Source organism: Beauveria bassiana (assembly GCF_000280675.1).
Source record: "Beauveria bassiana ARSEF 2860 unplaced genomic scaffold BBA_S00009, whole genome shotgun sequence".
In the NCBI taxonomy this organism is placed as follows: Eukaryota; Fungi; Ascomycota; class Sordariomycetes; order Hypocreales; family Cordycipitaceae; genus Beauveria; species Beauveria bassiana.
In genome coordinates this window covers 820,924-840,400 of record NW_007930844.1, presented here as the reverse complement: position 1 = coordinate 840,400, position 19,477 = coordinate 820,924, and the positions used below count along the sequence as shown (strand labels likewise).

At 53.4% G+C, this 19,477-nt stretch overlaps 8 protein-coding genes across 8 annotated transcripts; 3 read left to right on the top strand and 5 right to left on the bottom strand.

Annotated features, from left to right (window-relative positions):
• Positions 1-793: 793 nt before the first annotated feature.
• On the top strand, positions 794-1,587 carry BBA_04264 (Golgin subfamily A member; the record flags this gene model as incomplete). The annotated part of the gene is made up of 2 exons (XM_008599361.1): positions 794-1,417; positions 1,477-1,587. The coding sequence occupies 2 exons, from the start codon at positions 794-796 to the stop codon at positions 1,585-1,587; spliced, it is 735 nt and encodes a 244-aa protein (XP_008597583.1).
• Positions 1,588-2,910: 1,323 nt separating this feature from the next.
• BBA_04263 (Bys1 family protein) lies at positions 2,911-3,366 on the bottom strand (the record flags this gene model as incomplete). The annotated part of the gene is made up of 1 exon (XM_008599360.1): positions 2,911-3,366. The coding sequence occupies one exon, from the start codon at positions 3,364-3,366 to the stop codon at positions 2,911-2,913; it is 456 nt and encodes a 151-aa protein (XP_008597582.1).
• A 2,023-nt stretch (positions 3,367-5,389) lies between these two features.
• Positions 5,390-6,241, bottom strand: BBA_04262 (uncharacterized protein; the record flags this gene model as incomplete). The annotated part of the gene is made up of 2 exons (XM_008599359.1): positions 5,390-5,988; positions 6,121-6,241. 2 exons carry the CDS (start codon positions 6,239-6,241, stop codon positions 5,390-5,392), a joined length of 720 nt encoding a protein of 239 aa, XP_008597581.1.
• Positions 6,242-7,095: 854 nt separating this feature from the next.
• Positions 7,096-9,325, bottom strand: BBA_04261 (protein kinase SNF1; the record flags this gene model as incomplete). Its single annotated transcript, XM_008599358.1, has 3 exons — positions 7,096-7,391; positions 7,456-8,897; positions 8,955-9,325. The coding sequence occupies 3 exons, from the start codon at positions 9,323-9,325 to the stop codon at positions 7,096-7,098; spliced, it is 2,109 nt and encodes a 702-aa protein (XP_008597580.1).
• Positions 9,326-10,547: 1,222 nt separating this feature from the next.
• On the top strand, positions 10,548-11,335 carry BBA_04260 (phosphotransferase family protein; the record flags this gene model as incomplete). Its single annotated transcript, XM_008599357.1, has 2 exons — positions 10,548-10,970; positions 11,036-11,335. The coding sequence occupies 2 exons, from the start codon at positions 10,548-10,550 to the stop codon at positions 11,333-11,335; spliced, it is 723 nt and encodes a 240-aa protein (XP_008597579.1).
• A 437-nt stretch (positions 11,336-11,772) lies between these two features.
• BBA_04259 (uncharacterized protein) lies at positions 11,773-12,524 on the bottom strand (the record flags this gene model as incomplete). The annotated part of the gene is made up of 3 exons (XM_008599356.1): positions 11,773-11,851; positions 11,901-12,388; positions 12,438-12,524. 3 exons carry the CDS (start codon positions 12,522-12,524, stop codon positions 11,773-11,775), a joined length of 654 nt encoding a protein of 217 aa, XP_008597578.1.
• Positions 12,525-12,848: 324 nt separating this feature from the next.
• BBA_04258 (DNA polymerase alpha/epsilon subunit B) lies at positions 12,849-15,265 on the top strand (the record flags this gene model as incomplete). Its single annotated transcript, XM_008599355.1, has 2 exons — positions 12,849-13,537; positions 13,588-15,265. The coding sequence occupies 2 exons, from the start codon at positions 12,849-12,851 to the stop codon at positions 15,263-15,265; spliced, it is 2,367 nt and encodes a 788-aa protein (XP_008597577.1).
• A 309-nt stretch (positions 15,266-15,574) lies between these two features.
• Positions 15,575-18,763, bottom strand: BBA_04257 (ribosomal protein L19; the record flags this gene model as incomplete). Its single annotated transcript, XM_008599354.1, has 1 exon — positions 15,575-18,763. The coding sequence occupies one exon, from the start codon at positions 18,761-18,763 to the stop codon at positions 15,575-15,577; it is 3,189 nt and encodes a 1,062-aa protein (XP_008597576.1).
• Between the last annotated feature and the right edge of the window lie 714 nt (positions 18,764-19,477).

Here is a 19,477-nt window from a genome sequence, read left to right as displayed (position 1 = left end):
TTTTCCTCGCTACAATATGTGAGCCATACCTCACCAAGAAGAGCCATCTTCTGACGTCGATGGCTTAGGTTACTTTCTCTATTCGCGGTCATGGGCGAATGCCGTTTGCCCGTCCGAGTCAATCGTGTGACCATCTCTTGTAGCAGTAGGGCACATTGTACAGCATCGAGGCCTGAGAGTCATCAACATCAAATTCAGCTTACAGGTAGACCACTTGTCCAATCATAATTAGTGCTTGACAGACCTCTTTTATTCAACCTCTCACATTGATCCTAGTGGCAGTGGTCATGCTAAACTTACCAGTAACCTTGACGAGAGGGTCCGTGCTCCACTCTTCCCCTAATCTCGAAACGACCGCCCTCATGTTCCTGCAACTCGAAATTAAAAAGTGCACCTCTCGTCATCCTGATTACAATAACTCCATTATCACTCGACGCACCGAATCATCGCCATTGACGATTGTATACCTAGCAGCAGCAGTCGCGCGCAGTCAAAGCTCCCGGCCCGTGCCGATAGACCAAAAGCTTTCGGTCCGAGCTCTTTTGAGGCCACTGACATTCCACCCGCAAACTTGCCGAACCACGCAAAAGCCGCCGACTCGAGCAATTGACTGGCTGTCTAGCACCGCACTCTTAAAGATACTGCTTTGGCCCATAGCCTGAGCCAAATTGTTTCCGGAAACCGACATAACAGAAAGCCGTACCATCAGGTCAATTGGTCGCCGAATCGCCACTCCTGCTCGAATAGCCTGCACTACGATTGCTTTCCTTAGACGGGCAATACCACAGCAACCATGACAGGGAACGACGCCCCTGGCGACAGCTTTACCAGAGACCTCGAGCGCGGTCGCGATGAGAATGCTCCTCGTCCGTCCAACGTCTCTGCCGGCGAGGGCATCGGCTCCGCTCTGTCTTCGACAAACTCCTCCATCATGGGCGACGATGTCCAAGCCGACCTTGGCGAGGAATGGGGTCCTCGCCATCCCTGCTATCCTCATATGAACCCTCACGTCCCCATCGACTCGACGGAATACGCCACAACAAGAATCATCCGAGTTCGCCGCGACTGGCTCCTCCACGGCGACCTGGCCCCGGCCTTTTCAAACCTTTACCCCGAGATCTTGGACCCTGCCGGCATTTCGGAGCAGGAATTCAGAAAAGTCATTGGCAGGCTCAACGCTGAGCTAGGCGCAACATTTAATCCGTATGCCGGGCGCAACATCGTCGATAGCGTCATGGGGGCCCTCACCGGCTGGCTGTGGGATGACCTGGGCATGACGGCATCCAAGAGGAGGCTGGCTGCCCTGGAGAAGTGGATTGAGCAGTGGAATTCGGAGATGCAAAAGTCGGTGTCTACTGATGACAGCGGACTTGCGGCGCCCAGAATAATTTCCCTCCGCAAAACAGGATACATGACTGTGAGTTGGGCAGTGTGGCTCGCTTCATCATGTAAGGTTTATACTGACATGAACTCAAGCTCGACATTCAAATACCGGATCCCGAAATTGCACCGGCTCCTAGTACGGCTGGTGGGAACGATTCCAGGACGGTGCTGCCGACGGAGCCGGTCTCTGCAATGCCCGTATAGTACGTACAGACGGCAATGGAAGCGTCGGTAACGGATATTCTCTTTTTAACTTGCACACATATTGAGCGCGAAAACGAAAGCGTTTTGGGGCGGAGTAGTCCTTTTCGAGCAAAAGAGCGTTACAAGCTATTTTTTGAACGGTGTTTAAACGCCATGTTAATTCTGATACCACTGACATTGTCGGCGTTTTGGGGGATTGCTTGGTATTTTCTTTTCTTGAAGCTTTACCACATCCATGGCTGTGGTTGCTCTACATGGTCCTTTTAGGCCATCATCTTTTGCTCCAGATATAATACGACAGAAATACATTGTTTAGGAATTGCAAATGCCAACATCATGTTACAACGTAACGCCAGCTAGCACCGGCCCCGGCCCCGCGGCAGTCAAGAGTTGATGGCCAAACTTGGCACGCCACGAAAGAAGAAACTAGCTTCCTCCATTGGTCAGCGTTTTAATTGAAAATTAATATTTACGCGGCGGAGCACAATCGAGAACTCACTCAGACTTGTTTCTGGTTCGCCTTTCTACTAGTCCCACCCCACAGACAAGGGCAAACGGGTAGAGATGTCGTATTTGCGAGTGTCAACTGTGCGCGCATCGCGACTGTGCAACTAATTCTTTCGCTTTAGAAGCGTGCCCGGGTCGACATGTCTGTTTAACCTCGAGGTGATCCTTTTCTGGTTGAATTGTCTCTTCTTTTCTTTTTTTTTCGTGACACCCACCGCCCGTCCGGGAAAGTCATGACCGCCGTCACCGCCGTCGACTCGGGCCCGCAACGGCGCGCCGTCGCAGCCGCAGTCTTTCGATTCATTCTTGGGCAGTACTTGATCATCGGTTTTGGCATTACTTGCATACTGGCCTACCTTTGCCCTTGTAAGCGTCCTCTTGCGCTTTTTTTTCTTTCTTTTACTTGTCGTCTCTTTCCCTCCGTTTCATGCGGCAAGCTTAGGGGCCGTCCTATCCGCGGCCGGCCGCTCTCACCAGAATCCACCGCAGATGTCGTACCGCCCACAAGAGGCAACCCATCGGCAAAGGTGCGCGAGGCCAACACCAGATCACTTCTCACTTTAGCGGTACAGATGCAGGACTGTAGATGCTTGGAAAAGAAATTTGAATTCTTTATTTGTGATGATTCTTCAAGTTCCTTTATTATATACAATAGGATGAGTGTACAATGTTCAGTGTCGACTTTCTTGCTGTACTAAAGTCAACTGGCACTTTCCATGACAAAGGTCCATTTGCTCTTGGCAATCTAATTAAAACTGTCTTGTCACTTTGAAAAGTCTTTTTTGTCTCGGGAAGCAATCATCTGCCAGGTGCCAATCAAGCGCAGAGAGTAAGGACCACGGAAGCGTCGGCGCGGCAGACGTGCGTGTGGTTCCCGCCCAGAGGCACGCCCTTGTCCCACTGGACGGCCGGGCACGTATCGTCGTCGCTGGCGAGGCGCAGCTTGTAGCCCTTGAACGGGTCGCCAAAGACGTCGCTGAGGTCGTACCAGATGCTGGGCGGGGTGAGGCTGTAGGCAAAGTTTGTCTGGGGCTTGCCGGTGAAGAGGCCGTCGCGGTCGCGCGTGATTTTGAGGGTGCGCCCGCCCGTCTTGGGGTCGACGGCAAAGGGCTCCGCGTAGGACTCGCCCTTGGCCAGCGTGCGGCCGACGGAAATGTCCTTGCCGACGGACCACAGCGTGACTTCAAAGTCGCACTGGTTGGTGACCTTGGCGAGGCCAGTGGCGGAGGCGAGGCCGGCGGCGACGGCGAGGATGCTGAGATGCTTGAGCATGGTAAAGGTCGGTTTGGGGCGTTTTGAGGGGGGAGGTGTCAGGTGTCAGGTGTGAAGAGTGTGTAAGTTGTGAGTGTTGGTGTTTTTAAAATCAAGGGAGGGGATGATCAGATATTTATATGGGAGTAAAGACATGACAGTTCTTTTAGGCTAGAAGCTCTGTCAGCTCTGATTCAAGGGTCACGTCGCTTCACAAAGCAGCCCAAAGACGTCGGTGTTACTGGTACTTTCCTAAGACGGACGGAAAACGAACAAGTCTAGGCTGCATCATGGGCCGTATTGAATCTCCGGGTCTTGGGCCGCTAGCTCGATCTCGGCTGACAGCGGAGCTCAATACGAGCCGTCCAGGGTCTCAACAAGCATGTCTTTCTTTGCACATGCATGGGTTCATATGGAACTACTGATAGGTTGACGTTGCGGCTGCAAAGTGAGCAAAATCTCGTATTTCTATTGATGCCAAGGCATAACAAACCAGATGCCACTTTGCTGTCTCTTTGTTTGAATAGTTTTCGTCTATGATGGCCATCAATATGGAATCCGGCAACAATAGTTCAATGCCGTCTCTCAAGTCTTTACGTCACACGCTGCTGCTATGAAGAACAAGAAACTCGGACATTGCCTTTTTTTTTTTCTCCGGAGATTTGCGTCCTATTCAATGCCAAGCAATAGTAGTCTTTTTCTTTTCATCTTCATTCTCAATTGTTGATAGACTTGATACAAGCCAAAGGCCGATCAAGGATCACCTGGCCTATGGCGGGTCCCCCCCCATGAAGCCAAGATCTACATCGACACTGGGGGGGCGCGCCCCAGAGGGCTGAACATCGTATTTCTTGACCAGACTAGGCTCGGCAGACGTCAAGACCCGCCGATGAGCCAATTCTCACTATAGCATCAAAATGAGATTCTGCGTGAGCACTTTCCCCGCGGCACCGGTCCGATTATATTGCTCGCCAAAACGGGTCACATTGCGGAACCACGCCGCCGCCAAATCAAGGAGGGAGATGCGGGAGCCGCTGCGGGTTGTATAGCGCATGTGAGCTGTTGTGCGGTGTCTCAGCCCTTTTTCACCCAAAAGTCTCGGCAGATTCAAGCGGCCTTGATCCCGGGAAGCAAAGTGGCAGAAGTCTCAACTCCAACAAACCTCTGGAGCTGTAAAGTGGCAAACTAGGCGCTCGGTATAAACGCCAAGACGGCCTCTAGAACCAATCCTGATTAATATGCTGGTTGTGCTATTAATAACTGCCCGCAGGATCCAGTTGGGCTCGGCCGACGATATGATGCCACGGAGGGCCTTGTGACGACAAATCGCCATTGCTACTGTAGCATTTGAGCGTATTCTTGATGGGGGCATCATCGGCCACTAGTAGGTGTCATTTGTACAATGACAGCCGAGAGTATCCGTTTCGCCTCTCCTGATTCTGTCGCTAGCACGAGCCAAAAAGAGGGGGGGGAAAGGTCTCGAGCGAGTAATATTGGCGGTGCGTCCTTTTGACACGCCGTGCTATTCGATAATGGAACATGATGGCCACTTTCTATGCAGAAAGCGTGGTGCAACATCGTATCGGTGGCTGTCAGGGCTGCTTCATATATATCCGTCGACCCAAGTCTTCCACTAGCAGAAAGGAAGCTGCTGGGATCGCCATCGATGTTGATTGGTGCGTTGATTATCATGCGAATACGATGCTAGCCAGACTGATGAGGGTCGAGGAGTTTACGGTGTCTCGGCATGGCGAGCTGTTCCTCTGATAGGAATGGACGCTGACAGCGTCTTGACCTAGATTAACCTAAATTGAACAAGGGAATCGCATTATTTTATTGTGTTTTACTGGTTTTCATTAAAAATGACGGGATCGGAGTTTTCGGACGGCACTCTTCAATTACGAACCCAAAGATACATTTATTTCAACGGCAATATTCAATCACGACCCTCAAGATCAAATCATCGCCCCAAAACTCCCAGTCACCCAACAGCGCCATCCCCTGTCTGTACATACTCCAGCAGTTAACATTTCGTCTGTCTCCTTCATTGTGTTTCGACTTGTTCCTCTCCCCTCTCGTCTAGTTTTCGTTTTCCAGAGGCTGGCGTCGGCATGTCCACGTCTTCCATGTCGCTGCCATCCGAGTACTCTATAATCTCCCATTCCACCTGCACGCGGCCATCCTGCGATTCGTGCCCGCCGTGTCGGCGCCGCAACTTTCCCAGTCTAGTACCCTCGATGAGCTCCTCGAACCAGGGCACGCCAAACGATTCCCTAACAACGGCGGCCTCGCGCTCACTGGGCTCATCCTGGTCGCCCGCATCCCCGGCCGGCGCGGACTCGTCCGAGTCGGTATCGTCCGGTATCAAACCCAGCGCTTCCAGATCGTGCAGGTCCTGGCGCAAGAGGCTGCCGAGTGTCAGGTGAATGTACTCGGCTTCGGTGGCGGGGCTCTCGGACCAGTACGACAGCTGCGTGCCGCAGTAGCCGCAAAAGTAGCGCCGAAAGTCCTGTTCGTCTGGGTGCGTGTAGGAGCGGCGGATCGTCGCGTGCGTCTCGTCGTCGTAGTAAGCATAGGTGGCGCTCTTGTACCAGGTCAGGGGAACTCTGATGTAGGCCGGCAGCGGCGTAGCGAGAGAGGCTTCTGGGCGCTGTCGGTTAGTAGTGTATGTGTTGGGCGCGGCGCGGAGGTATCATCAAAATCTCGGTCGCGATGACGATTTAATCGGCGCCAAATTCGCTCCCTGTGTGAGCAAACTGCTAGGGTGCGACGTACCATGAGTAGTGCTTGGGTTGAATAGCACTTGAGCTTCATCGACCGAGTCCTCGGGGACCACAATCAAGTAGCGATTACGGCCGCATTGGCAGGCACCGCGTAATGGTCGCAACGAGCTCATGATTTAGACTTTGGTTCTGGATGATGCCGATCAAGGCAATTGGCAATGGGGAAATTTTGCGATAGATTGAGATGAAATGCGGCTGCGTCAGGCAGGTGGCGTGTTTTGGTGAAAATGAGGGGCCAGAAGCCGACTGGAGCTCCGCTGGCAGTAACGATTGAAGCTTGTATGACGAAAGCGGAGGATACTCTCCACCGTACATACATAGTTGTGGAATTGAGGCAACAGAACAGTAATCTGGCAGCGATTCGAGGTATGACATCTTTTTTTCTTTAATTTACTTGAGATCATTTGTAGTTGATAACCAGGCAACGAGTGTTGATGTTATTGTGCGGTGGGCTGCGTTGGTACTTTGGGTTTCTCTTTGCGGGCAGACTTGTCGTTTGTTTCGCTGCAAAACAAAATGAACAACGACGACAGATGATGCTCATATCAGTTGGCAGAGCTATCGGGCATTGACTAGGTACTGGTCTATCCTTGGGGTGCCGAGATCTCGGTGCAAGGCCAGTGGTAGTTTCAGTGCCGCTAGCAACATCATCACAAATACCATGGTGTGTTATTGGGGGTGACGATTTTCCCTTTGTCATGTCAAATTTACCTGTTTTGTATCTAGTGTACATAATAGAGAAGAAACTACCCCTTCTACATCCACTGTACTTTGGACTTGTAGACTGACTATAGCAATTCTGCCTCTTGGAATTCTCCATTGCATCGTCTCCAACTTGGAAAGCAACAGAAAGTGGAAAGAAAACTCCCGAATCTATGTAAAGTGTACATGCCATGCGCCCTTGAAATGAAAGAGAAAACAAAAAGTGCAAAGGAGAATCAATCGCAACACGTTGGAAATAGCTCGTTTAATCTGCTTCCGCAAGCTGCATAATGAGGCGCGCCGCCATGTCCAAGAACGGAAATGGGCTCATTACCTCCTTCTCCTCCAACAGCTTGCCGTCGGCCGTCTCGTACCCCGAACATTTGAAATCCACAAGATAAACGCCCTGCTCCATCTCGTAGATTTGAATGCCCAGGTGCAGCGCGACAAAGTCCCGCTTCTGCGCGGCCTTGCCCTCGAGCACTTGGTATGTGTCGGGCATCTTGGTTTCAGCCTTCCCCTCGGTCTCTGTTGGTGTGCTGGCGTTTGTGCTGCGCATAACTGCAACGAGAAAGTCAGTACTGGTGTTTGGCTGCGGGGAAATCATGTTCAGGAACCAACGTACTCTTCGTCTCCCAGCGCACGCGAATGTGCCAAGGATCGGCGGGGAGCTTGTATCGCTGGGTAGGGTCCTGCCCGTCCAAAGGATCTTGTTGCTCTTCCTGACCTGGTGTCTCTCCTTCTTGTTGCCGCAGCCTCGCGTAGTCCTCGTCTGGTATATAAGCGGCGCCGAGCTTGTACAGAGCCTTGTGGATGCACAGCAGTGCCTCCCACGGTGCATTGCGCGACCGGATACCGAATTGCCAGCGAATGGGCTTGGTCTTCTTGGGCGGGTTGATCGGTGTCATGCCCTGTGGTCTCTTGATTCCTTCCTCGAGCTGTTTTTGCGAGCGCGAGTGAGGCTTGAGACGTCGAGCGGCCTCTTCCTTTTCGGCATCGGTGCGAGCCGACGACGGCTCGTCATTGATAGCTGTCTCGTCGGATTCTGTGCCTTGTTTACCTGATTTGGCACGCTCCATGTAATCTTTGTGATATGTGCCAATACTCGAAGGCAGGATACCAACCTTGCTGACGTATGGGCGGGGCGGTTGTGGGATCCCCGATCGTACCGAAGACATGCTCATGACAGGACTACCTGCTGCCGTCTCAGCGGCACTCGTTTCAACGAGTTGGCTTACCTGCATCATTTTATTTTCGCGAACAATCATGTATGCATCTTTGATAGCAGAGGGCTCCTCTGATTGGAGAGCCTCTTCAACATCCATCTTTCCATACCCCATGGTTTTGCTGATCTTGTCGGTCACCTCGTTGTGTAGACGTTCTTGCACCTTGACAGAGGCATTGGGAGCAATGTCGCTCTTCTCGATCGCTCTGTTGGGATCCACGCCTGTGTTGGAGAATTCCTCGACAGGAGGCTGCAGGTAAGCGGGGAGATCAGTCATGAACCATGGATCCTGGCGGATGTCCTCGATGGTGGCACGCTGAACTGGATTCACGACTAGCATTTTCTTAATGAGGTTGGCGGCACCGCTTGGCATCCACTGAGGCATGCTATATGTTCCTCTCGCAATCTTGGCAAAGAGGCTGGGGATGTGCTCATCGTCAAAGGGCAGGCGTCCGACGAGCAGGACGTAGAGGATGACACCACAACTCCAGACGTCGACTTCGGGGCCGGCGTAGAGCTTTCCACCAATGACCTCTGGTGCAGCATAGTTGGGACTGCCACAAGACGTCTTGAGAAAGTTTCCGTCCGTCATGATATTGCTCAAACCGAAATCGGCAATCTTGACATTGAGGTTTTCGTCAAGGAGCAGGTTCTCGGGCTTGAGATCGCGGTGAACAATCTTGTGGCGATGACAGTACTCGACGGCGCAAAGCATTTGTTGGAAGAAACGTCGGGCTTCAGCTTCCTTCATCCGGCCGTTTTGTACAATGTAGTCGAACAATTCGCCGCCGGCGTATTCGAGGACCATGATGATTTCGGTTTGTGTTTTGATGACGGTGTATCTGTGCAGATTGAACATTAGCGTGCGGCGGAAGGCCGGTGATGTTTTTGGGACTTACAATTTGATGATATGAGGATGTCGTAGTAGCTGTAGGTACTCAATTTCGCGCTCGACGCGGCCCACCATATCACGACTGATGAGCTTCTTGCGGGCGATAATCTTGAGAGCGACCTGTTGGCCGGTGCCGATGTGGGTGGCTAGTCTGACCTTACCAAACGAGCCTTCGCCCAGCGTGCGAATCACCTTGTAGGCACCGATACGTTGCTCCGTCTTTGTCTTTTCCTTGGGGGGAGCACCGACAGTCTGCGATGCTGGCTTGGGCGGTCGGTCGGCATCATGGTGATGGTGGGGTTGGTGCTGCTGCCGACGGACGTGCGTCGACGAGAGCGAAATGGTGAGTTCCTCGTCATCAAAGCCTCGGTGAGCCATGCTGATAGGAATTCCGAGCGGACGAGGGGGAGGCGGCCAGGTTCGCAGCGGTGGACGGCACCGCAGATATCGTGAGATTTTGAGATAGGTATGTGTTGTGTCGTGGAGAAGGGCGGCAACGGGGACATTTGGGGAGCCAAGGCAAGCTCGAGCTAATAAGCTGGAGAGAGGTTGAGGCGGGGTTGTAGTAATTGCTGGGGAATCTCGGTGGGAGAGCTGGGCGGGTATGTGGTGCTGGGCCTGCTGGCACTGCCGGGCCACTGCTGGGCCACTGACTGCACTGGGATTAGGCGGATTTTGGTGTCTGCAAAGGCGCTGTGCTGATTGATGATTACCGATACATTACCTGCTTGGTACGCATGGGGAGTGCCTGAGATGAGTTTTCTGCCAACACGTGTATAGACCATCTTCTGATGATTCTAACCTCGTCTATCATATCTCTGGACACTGCAACGTGTTTTCCAGATGAAATTTTCATCAGGAGTCGGTCTATACACATGTTGACAGCAAACCTACCACAGGGGCTCTCTCAAGCACTCCTCCGCCACTATTTAGTTAGGTACCTAGTCCCTAGGTGCTGGTACGTACCTTATGCCATATTATTCTCAGCTACGTCACCAATCACCCACCCTACACAGGACTTCTCGCATGCATGATACATATCAAAAAGTAAAGATGATGGGGCAATTATTACGAAAATATACTCTTTTCTCTTTGATCTCCATATTTTTTTCATCTGCAAAATCTTTACTGCATTATAGAATCTCATCGTGGCGCGGGGCTGGCCAACGGGTTCTACACCTGGTGGCAACGAAAGAATGTAAAGGCAGACACAAGGTCCTGGCCAACGTTGGAACAGCAGGACTCTGCCCAGCTACAGACATAGTTGATTTGATGTTGGTTCGGGATTCAACTTCCCGCTGAACGTAGTCATTCGACACCGATTTCGGATTAGCAGTCCTTGTAAAATCAGCCCGTTGATAGCGCCAGTATACATACGGTGGTCCGGATGCGCACCACTTTGCCTACAATAGACAATTAAGCGTGGCGGGAGGCTCCTCTGCCACGGATCAGATTTTGTTAAATTCTACCCCGCTTGTCGCATTGTATTTAAAAACGTAATTATAATGAGAACCCCCTTGCAATTGTTCGACATCATCGTCAAGGCAGTCCAAAATCGTTGACTCGCCAACTGACGGAGTGAAGCTGAATCTCCACGACAATGTCACCGGTCACAAACGCCATGCTAAATGCTAAACGGGAAAAGGACTGCATCACGATTACAACAGAGCGAAAGTATTTCCATGCCGATGGCTCGTTCGTCAAGCGCAGCTTACGACCTCACGAATGGCAACATAGCCCTTTTCGAGGCTTACTGTGCATTCCCAGACTTGGCAATGAACGTCTGTTAAATGAGGCGGCAGCCCTGCGATTCATCGCCAAAAACACAGACATACCCGTGCCAAGGGTGCATGTCTGCTTCGAAGATGACGGAGCTATTTGTCTAGTTACCGAGTATATTGAGGGAGTTACTATGGCTGATCTAAAACCGAAAGAGCGTAAAGTTGTCGAGGCGGAAATAGAAGGCTACCTTGAAACACTTCGAAGCCTCTCGTCTGACGCGTGGGGGGGGCCTTCTGGACTGGTAGGCGCCTCGCCTGCACTTTGTCCTTCTTTGTTTTTTGTTCTTCCACTGACTAACATCGGTAGGTTATCCCGCCATATCGGGTGCTGAAGCACCCTGTCCGTGTACAGTGGGTGATGCGGCCCAGAATTGCCAAAGACTTGGTTTTCTGCCACAACGACCTATCCACGCATAATGTCATTGTAGACCCAGAAACCTTGAAAGTCAATGCCATTATTGATTGGGAATACGCCGGCTACTATCCCCCGAACTTTGAAGGCATGTTCTTTCGCCGCCCAGGCCCGTCCGGCGCGCTTGATGGAGAGATCAACGACGAAGAGCGGCTGCTGAAAATTATGTACGAAAACGAGCAAGAAGAACAATGATAAATTTCTTCGAGCTCCCAAGCTGAAATACCATACATGTAACAACTGCGATCCTAGTAGGACCAACCGCAATCGTGACTCGGGTTTGAGAGAACATAGGAACCTGGAAAAACCTTAGCAGCCAGCAAATTTGGGTGGCGAGCTCTAAAGAAAGGTCACCGAAAAGTAAAGCAGACGATAACAAAGACGAGCTATGACATGATGTGACGAGCCGCCAACTAATCAGCGCCGTTAATATATACCGAAATAAGACATTACCAAGCGAAGCCTGACCAGCTTCATGGATTTCTCGCTCGCGCCTGAGAAATCTTTAACAAGCGATCGACTTCTTGTCACATGTGTGATGCGAAAGGTCTCGGTAAGCTCTGTTTTACAGGGTAAATCTCCTATAGTTTACTCTATATCAATTAATACACTTGCAGACTGAATCGTCAGAGTCACTTCCCCTGCTCACTCGCCTCCTCCTTCTTCAAGCGCTCTATCAACTTCTCTCGGATAAATGGGGTCAAGCCCAAGCTTGTCTGTCAGCAACGGTGTCACGAAAGTCGACAAGGACTAAACTTACATTCCGTCATTCGTCACCGGACGATAAGTGCCGCTCGGCTCTAGTTTGCCGGAGATCTTACCCGAGTCGTCGACCTCGACACTTCCTAGGATGTCCTCCGGCCAAGCGATTCTCCCAAACTCAGGCGGGTGTCTGCGGTCACCAAGATGAACAAACGATCCAATGCCTGCTCCTCCGGCGCCGCCCTGCCCACTCGCGCCTTGCGGTTCAGAACGTGCGCCCTTGCGACGTGGGTTGCCGCCTCCAGGGCTGAACTGGAAGTTCGGAGGCGTTGCGAGCGCTCGAGCCTGGCTGGTGACATCCTCGTCGAGATGACCGTATTCGCGGAGCACCTCATCTAGGATCTTGAGAAAATGCTTATTCTCGGTGAAGCTCCGAGGTGTGGGCGGCATTTCTGTTGTCGTGCCAATGGCCAGACGCTTTGATGGAGGATCGCTCTCCAGATATGTTAAAATACTCGAGGTTGACGATGGGTCTTTAAAGACGCGCTACGATTTTGTTAACATTGCGCAGAGACCCGGAACAGAGTAGGCTCACAATGTGTTTGTTATCTGGAAGAGTTGACACCGTGCGCCTGAGCGACGCCAGAGTGCGCAACGGGGCTCGATATCGTAGCGCAAACATTTCGACGCTGTATGGAGGATAATTGTGGTCGCAAATTCCCAGTGTCGCATTTATATACTCATCGAAAGATCGGCCTCATGAGCTCACCATGATGCTCACACAGCGATTTGGCCGTTGACCCCACAAAAGCGGGTTATGCATCAATCAGAAATCAATTAGACCCCAGACGCGTCGACGCGGTAGGTGCTTGGCAGCTCGGCGCGTCCACCAGCTAGGTAGCCAGACCGTTTAAGAGCCTTGCTCTAGTTACGGAGCAGACTTTGCCGCATTAATTCATCTTTGTACGAATCTTTGAAGTCTCCGAGCCGAAATTCTGTCGCGAGAATGGATAAAACACCAGCGCCTATATTTCGTCGGAGAAATATCCATATACCCTCTTCAGCGCTTCCCTCGTCGTCGCCGTCATTTGCAACCCCAGTGCACCCATTGAAGCCGTTCAACGTCAATGCTTCCAAAGCCGGCATACTTCCTATTATCCTCCCACCTGCGACATTACGACCTCTTGCCTTTCGAACGTTTACCAAGAAACATTCTCTGACCCTCACATCCTCCGCGCTGCAAGAACTTGCCTCCTTCATCGGCAGACACTGCGGATCGGGATGGCGCGAAGACGGGCTTGCAGAGAGGGTGCTTGAGGAGGCCGCTAGAAGCTGGAAGAATCGCAATGGCGGCGCCATTGTAGACGGGACAAGTAAAGAGCTCCACGAGATCCTAAAAACAATAGAAGGGAACATGAGCGGTGGCAAAATCGTTGGGCCAGGAAGAGGACTGCCCCGCGGCGACAGCATGCTTGATATCAACCCCGGCGACTCATTCAATACCCGACTTGGTTTGCGTCCAACGGGGCCTATAAGAGAGGATAGTAATGCCAGCTTCGGCTTGTCCGGACTCGGCGTGCAGGAGGGAGAGGAAGAGGAAGACGAGACCAATGACCCTCGCGGGTGGCTACAAATTATTGATGCTTTCGAGCAACCACGACTGTTTTATAACGTTGAAAAGAAGCACTTTGAGAGGTAATCATACTACTTGACATGGGGACCACGATACGAGCTAACATCTTCAGGGACACGACAAAACCCTCACTCCTCCCACAAGCCTCACACAAAACTGCAGCCTTTCGCAGCCGATACCATGTCATTCACCAACGACTGCTTCGAAACGAATCCTTTCAAACCTCGACCGTTTCCTCTTCCCGATCCCGCGCACTCCAAAGAACATCCTCGAACCCCCAAAATTTAAAAATAACACCCATAGCGAATATGCTCGGGCGTCACGGCAGCAACCACATGCTTCTCGGGCAACTCAACATCCTACCTACCGGTGAGCTGGCCATCAGTGACCTGACAGGCACCATTGCTCTGGAAATCAAGCAAGCCGTCGCCGTCCCTGATGACTCGGCCTGGTTCTGCCCGGGCATGATTGTTCTCGTGGACGGCGTGTACGAAGAGGTGGAAAAGTCCATCGGCAACGGCCTCAGCGGCAGCAACGGTGTCGGAGGTACACTGGGTGGCCGTTTCAAAGGCTTCTTGATCGGGCAGCCCCCATGTGAGAAGCGCAAAGCAACGCTCGGGATAACAGGCCCCGACGAAGCCCCAGACCACACGATAGGAGGCGGCTTCGGCTGGATCGACTTTCTCGGCGTGGGCAGTGAGCGCGCCGTGGGCCCCAAGATGCGCCGCCTTGAGCGCCGCCTGCTCGCTGCGCCCGCGGCGCCTTCGTCGCTAGACGAAGACGCCGACCCGGTAGGCCCGTCCCGAGGGCGTGTCGTCGTGATTGGCGAGCTCACCCTGGACCAGCCGCGGGCGCTGCAGGCGCTGCGCAAGATTCTCGCCCTCTACGCCGCCGAGCCCGAGGGTAGCGCGCCCGTCACCTTTGTCCTCGCCGGAAACTTTACGCAGCAGGCCGTCCTGGCGCGGGGCGGCAGTGGGGGTAGCATCGAGTACAAAGAGTATTTTGACGCGCTGGCGTCGGCCCTCGCCGAATTCCCGACGCTGCTTCGGGCCTCGACGTTTGTCTTTTTGCCCGGCGACAACGACGGCTGGGTCTCGTCGTTCACGGCCGGCGCGTCGGTTCCGCTGCCGCGCAAGCCTGTGCCCGACATGTTCACGTCGCGCATCCGCAGGGCGTTTGCCGCGGCCAACGCCGAGGCCGGCACTTCCACGCGCGGCGTCCCGGGCAGCGCCGTCTGGGCATCAAACCCGAGCCGTCTTAGCCTCTTTGGGCCGAACCACGAGATTGTGCTCTTCCGCGACGACATTTCAGCGCGTCTGCGCCGCACCTCGGTGCGGTTACGAAAGAAGGCGGGCGGCGGTGCTGCCCCCGCGACTCAGACGGCGGACACCATGGACGTGGATAATGACGACGATGCCGCGTCGCCGCCGCCGCCGCGGCCTGACCAGGAAGAACCTGCCGTGACTACTACGACGACGACGGTTTCGCTGCCGCAGGACGCGCACTCGGCGGAAAAGCTCGTCAAGACGATCCTCGACCAGGGCCACCTGTCGCCATTCCGCACATCGATCCGTCCCGTCCACTGGGACTTTGTGTCGGCGCTGCACCTGTATCCGCTGCCGACGGCATTGGTGCTCGTCGACGCCTCGGCACCGCCGTTTTGCGTCGCGTACGAGGGCTGCCACGTCATGAACCCGGGCACCGTGCTGGTGCCCGGTCGCAAAGGTGTCGGCCGCTGGATCGAGTACGAGCTGGGCAAGCTCGGTCGGTTGCGCGAGTGCACGTTTTAGAGGAGAGCCGTAGAGGCAAGGAGGGTGGTGATGAGGCTGCATTGAGGGGCCGCAATGGCGATGATGTAATGAAGAATGATCACGCAGGCATAGTTCTCGGGAGGGTGACATACATGGCTATATCAACGCTGCAATAGATGCATAATGGTTCGAGTCAATTTGTGTGGGTATAAAAGAAACATGGCTTGCTTGCTTTTTATAATACAATAAGTCCCATCCAGCAGCTACAAGTTTTGTTCGACGCCAAGATAGTTGATACAGGATGGTAATACAGAACACTAGCTGGCAATGGCTTCTGATTTCGCTTCATCATTCCAGCAACATGTCGTTTTGATGCAGCACACCAAAGAGGTTTTCAATCTCCTCACGCACCTTTTGCAAGTCCGCGGCCACCTGGGCCGTGACGAGAATGTAGGCGTACACGAGCGCGTAGTCCTTTTCCTCCACTTCGACGCTGAGTTGGGCGGGCGTCGCGCCGCTGGTGCTGCCCCTTCGTGCTTTGGCCACCGACTCCGGCACCGGCACCGCCGCCGTGGCTTTTCCGTTGCCACTGGCCGGCTCCTGCTGCTGCTCCTGCTGCTGCTCCTGCTGCTGCTCCTGCTGCGCGGCAAAGTGATCGAGGCGAAACTGGTAAATCTTGCTTAGCAAGCGGTCCTTGTTGCTCTCAATAGTCGGGATGACGTCGGTGAGCGGGTACTCGAGCATGATGCAGGACGCAAGAACCTGAAAGACGTGGCTGATACGCTGGCACAGCAGAATGCGCTCAGCAGCGGTGAAGTCAAGCAGGGCGCGCTCGCCGGCCGACAGCGACCCTCGGTGCTCGCTAATCAAGCGCATGGCGTAGAAGCTGTCAAGAATATGCTTCGTAATGTGCAGGACGCGGCTGTACGCTTTGTTAGGGAACGGACCGCGCAGCTCAAACTCCGACTTGGCCGACGCGCGGAGCGTCTCGAGCTTGAAGGCGTAGCGCTGCAGGGCGGCCTGCTCCTTGGCGTCCATATAGTCGCGCTTGCTGTCGCTCTCGACGAGAATGGTGAGCGGACCGCGCTTCCAGATGAGGCCCAGCTGCAGGTAGAGCACGGCGAGGCCCTCACGGAACTTGGCGCGCCCGGAGATGGGCCACAGCATGCGACAAAAGAGCATGCCCCAGACTATACCCAGCGTCACGGCAATGACTCTGTGGTATGCAATGTCAAAGATGAGAGGATTCTTGCCGCCTTCGTCGTCGTCGTCGTCGTCTCGCTGCGAGAGGCTGTAAGCATAAAGCACAATGACATTGTACGCCAGCAGTGAGATTCGGCCAAGCGGTCCGTTCTTAACGATGAGAATCATGTAAAAGTTTCCCAGGGCCATGAAGAAGCCGAAAATCGCAAGGGCGTAGGCGTTACCAAAACTGAGAAGCCAGGCGGCGCAAGCACAAACCGCGCCAATCAGCGTACCGAGTAGTCGTGAGAGGCCAGTCGTGTTGGATGCTCCGTTCGTCATGCCGACGACGACCATATAAGACAGCAGTCCCCATTCGCCTCTCCATTTCTGATATACAGGACGCGTAGCGGGGATAAAGGCAAACATGGCCCAAAGAACGGCACCAATAGCGATTTTGATACCAAAGACAATGTCTTCTCGCGATAAAAATCGCATCACATTCAGAATCAGCTGCGAGAAACTCCTAGTCCAGCTGCTGGATTGCGAGGACGCGTCCCAGTGGTAGTTGTCACGCTGCTTCTTCATAGAATTAGGAATCCCCTTGGGCAGGGCAGATCGGCGTATGCCAGACTGGGTTCTAGTGAGCAGGGGCTCCCGCTCCGGATCTTCGGTAACCACATCTTTCGCATTCCACCTGTACCGCCAAAATTTGGCCCAGTTCCAGGTTCTGTCAAGAGTTTCGGTCGAGTATTTGAGATCTTCCAGAACGTCCAGGTATGAGTCCATGGCTTCCGCTACAGCAAGCAGGCTGAAGGAAAAGTGCCCACAGGCGGCAGCGACTTCTTCAATATCTGCCCGGATAGCCTCGGAACGGGCACGTCCCAGTTCCATACTCTTGTAGACCTCCTGCAGAGCACTACTTCGTGCCGAATTGTACAGGCTCAGGGCGTCTCGCAGCGATTCTCGCAGCTGATCTGACACAGCTATGTCAGTCTTTATGTCTTTTCCAAAAGGAGACTCGCGCAATATTTCGGATAATGTATAGGCTAAGGATTTCATCGATGGTCCTAGCAAGGCCATGAAAAGCGCAAAAATGTCGGAGGGCACTCGAAAAATTGGTATCTGGCCCTGAGCGGGATCAGCTCGGGAGTTTGGGGTACTCCGCGGCTCGTCATCCTCTTCAATGACAGAGAGCCGCTCTACCACGTCCATGAGCGTGGATGCTCGGCCAGATGTTTTGGATGAGAGCAGGGCACCGTCAGCTGTCGTTATTTCTTGGTTATCAGTCAAGGCTGCGACACCCTCCCTGAGGAGGGTGAACTGTGTATTCAAGGCACTCCGTAAGCCGCCGATAGCCTGCGAAACCGAATCAAGAGACTTGACAAGTCTTTTATCGTATTGGTATATCCGTTCCTGGCCGAGCACATAGTATTCCAGCTTGGCTTCGCGCAGCGTTATCGTCATCAAGCCATAGGCAGCCGTGTACGACTTGGAAACACGGTGATATTCGGGGGAATTAACCTCTTCTTCGGAGCCAATGAGGAATCCTCTAGTGACAAAGGATAGTCGGTCACTCAGAGTGGAGGATGCAGTAATGATGGACTTGCGCAGAACTTGCCGCGCTGCGACTGGCCAGACCAATATATTTACTGCCGCGCTAAAGGTGATTCCAATGAGAAGCATCTTGAGTACTTGAACAATCCGGTCATTGGAAAAGTAACCGTACTGTATCGAGTCGTCCTTTGTAACCATGGATATGATTGCGATGGAAGCCAACGTCGCAGCAACGTTGACCAGTGGCTGGCCCAACCGCTGCTTGACCCAGGCGATGAAGCCAAGTCCACCACCCACCGCCATGAGAAGAATGATGGCATGAGCTGGAGCTACCGAGTCTAGCTGCTTCCGTGAAAACACGGCTACAACCATGCTGAGCACGCACACTACATTTGCGTATATGACGGCGGCTATCGCCACCAGAATGGCCTCAATCATGGATCCGGTGGTGCGCGCAGGGTGGAAGAAGACGGTCAACGTCGCGACAATGTGCTTCCCGTCGCGGTCGCCGAGGAAGCCGGAGAGAAAGGGCGAAAAGGTGGCTAGGCTACCCAGCACATAGGCAAAGGTGCACTTGAGAACCTGGTGACCCTGGTCGGAGCAAAGCCAGTGCCAGAAGGCGAGCACTCTGGACTTGCCATCGTCAACCGCAGCGGCGCACTGTTCGCATATCGTCTCGGCTTGGGCGTATCGGTCTATGATGCTGGCGCGGGCGTTGGCTGTCGCCGAGGTGCGCAGTGTAAACTGCTTTCGTGATCGCTCTCCGGTGCTGGGAATGATGAAGGTCCCATTTCGCATTTTCTAGCGCCGAGATTCGTTAGATTCTACCTCGTCATGCGCACCAGGCGACGACGTCGCTGGCACCAGAAAGGAAATGGGGAGCGTACACCGCGTTTGGTTGGGCGTGCAGGCGGCCAGGCCGCAGATGTGCTTGCTTCACAGGCCATCGCTGCGCTGTGCGACAAAGATGTAACTTGCAGAGGGGTGTGTGCCGAAGTTCATGTTTTCATCAATCGCCGCGTCGTGCTTGCAAATCGTTGACGGAGAAGCGCGAAGAAAGGAAAGCAGCCGGGTAACGTTGACAATTGACGATGCTGGCGGCGAGGTAGATTGTAGATATCCTTAAATTTTGACAAGGGGGCGTGTGATGGCTTGCAAGACGAAAGCTGCACTGGACAGACGACAATAAGCATCGAATGCACAGCGCGGCATTGAGGTTTCGGATAGATGAGGGATGGGAAGTTGCCCAGGGAGGCAAGATTGAACCAAGTGTGGCGTTGAAGCCTACCTTAGTAACTGGTAAAAAGGGCATCATGGTTGGGAACTTGGCAGCTTGAACTCGTCAATGAATTCCAGTGGGATACGTCAAGTTTTAGCGCCGTCGGTCGCCGCGTTCCAGTGATTCGGCCACTTAGGTAGGTACCTAAGTACCCCCTAAATTCCTACAACCCGGGTTAAAGAGGCAACACCCAGGTGGCCTTCGGCGCGTCCTCTGGTGATATACGGATAGTA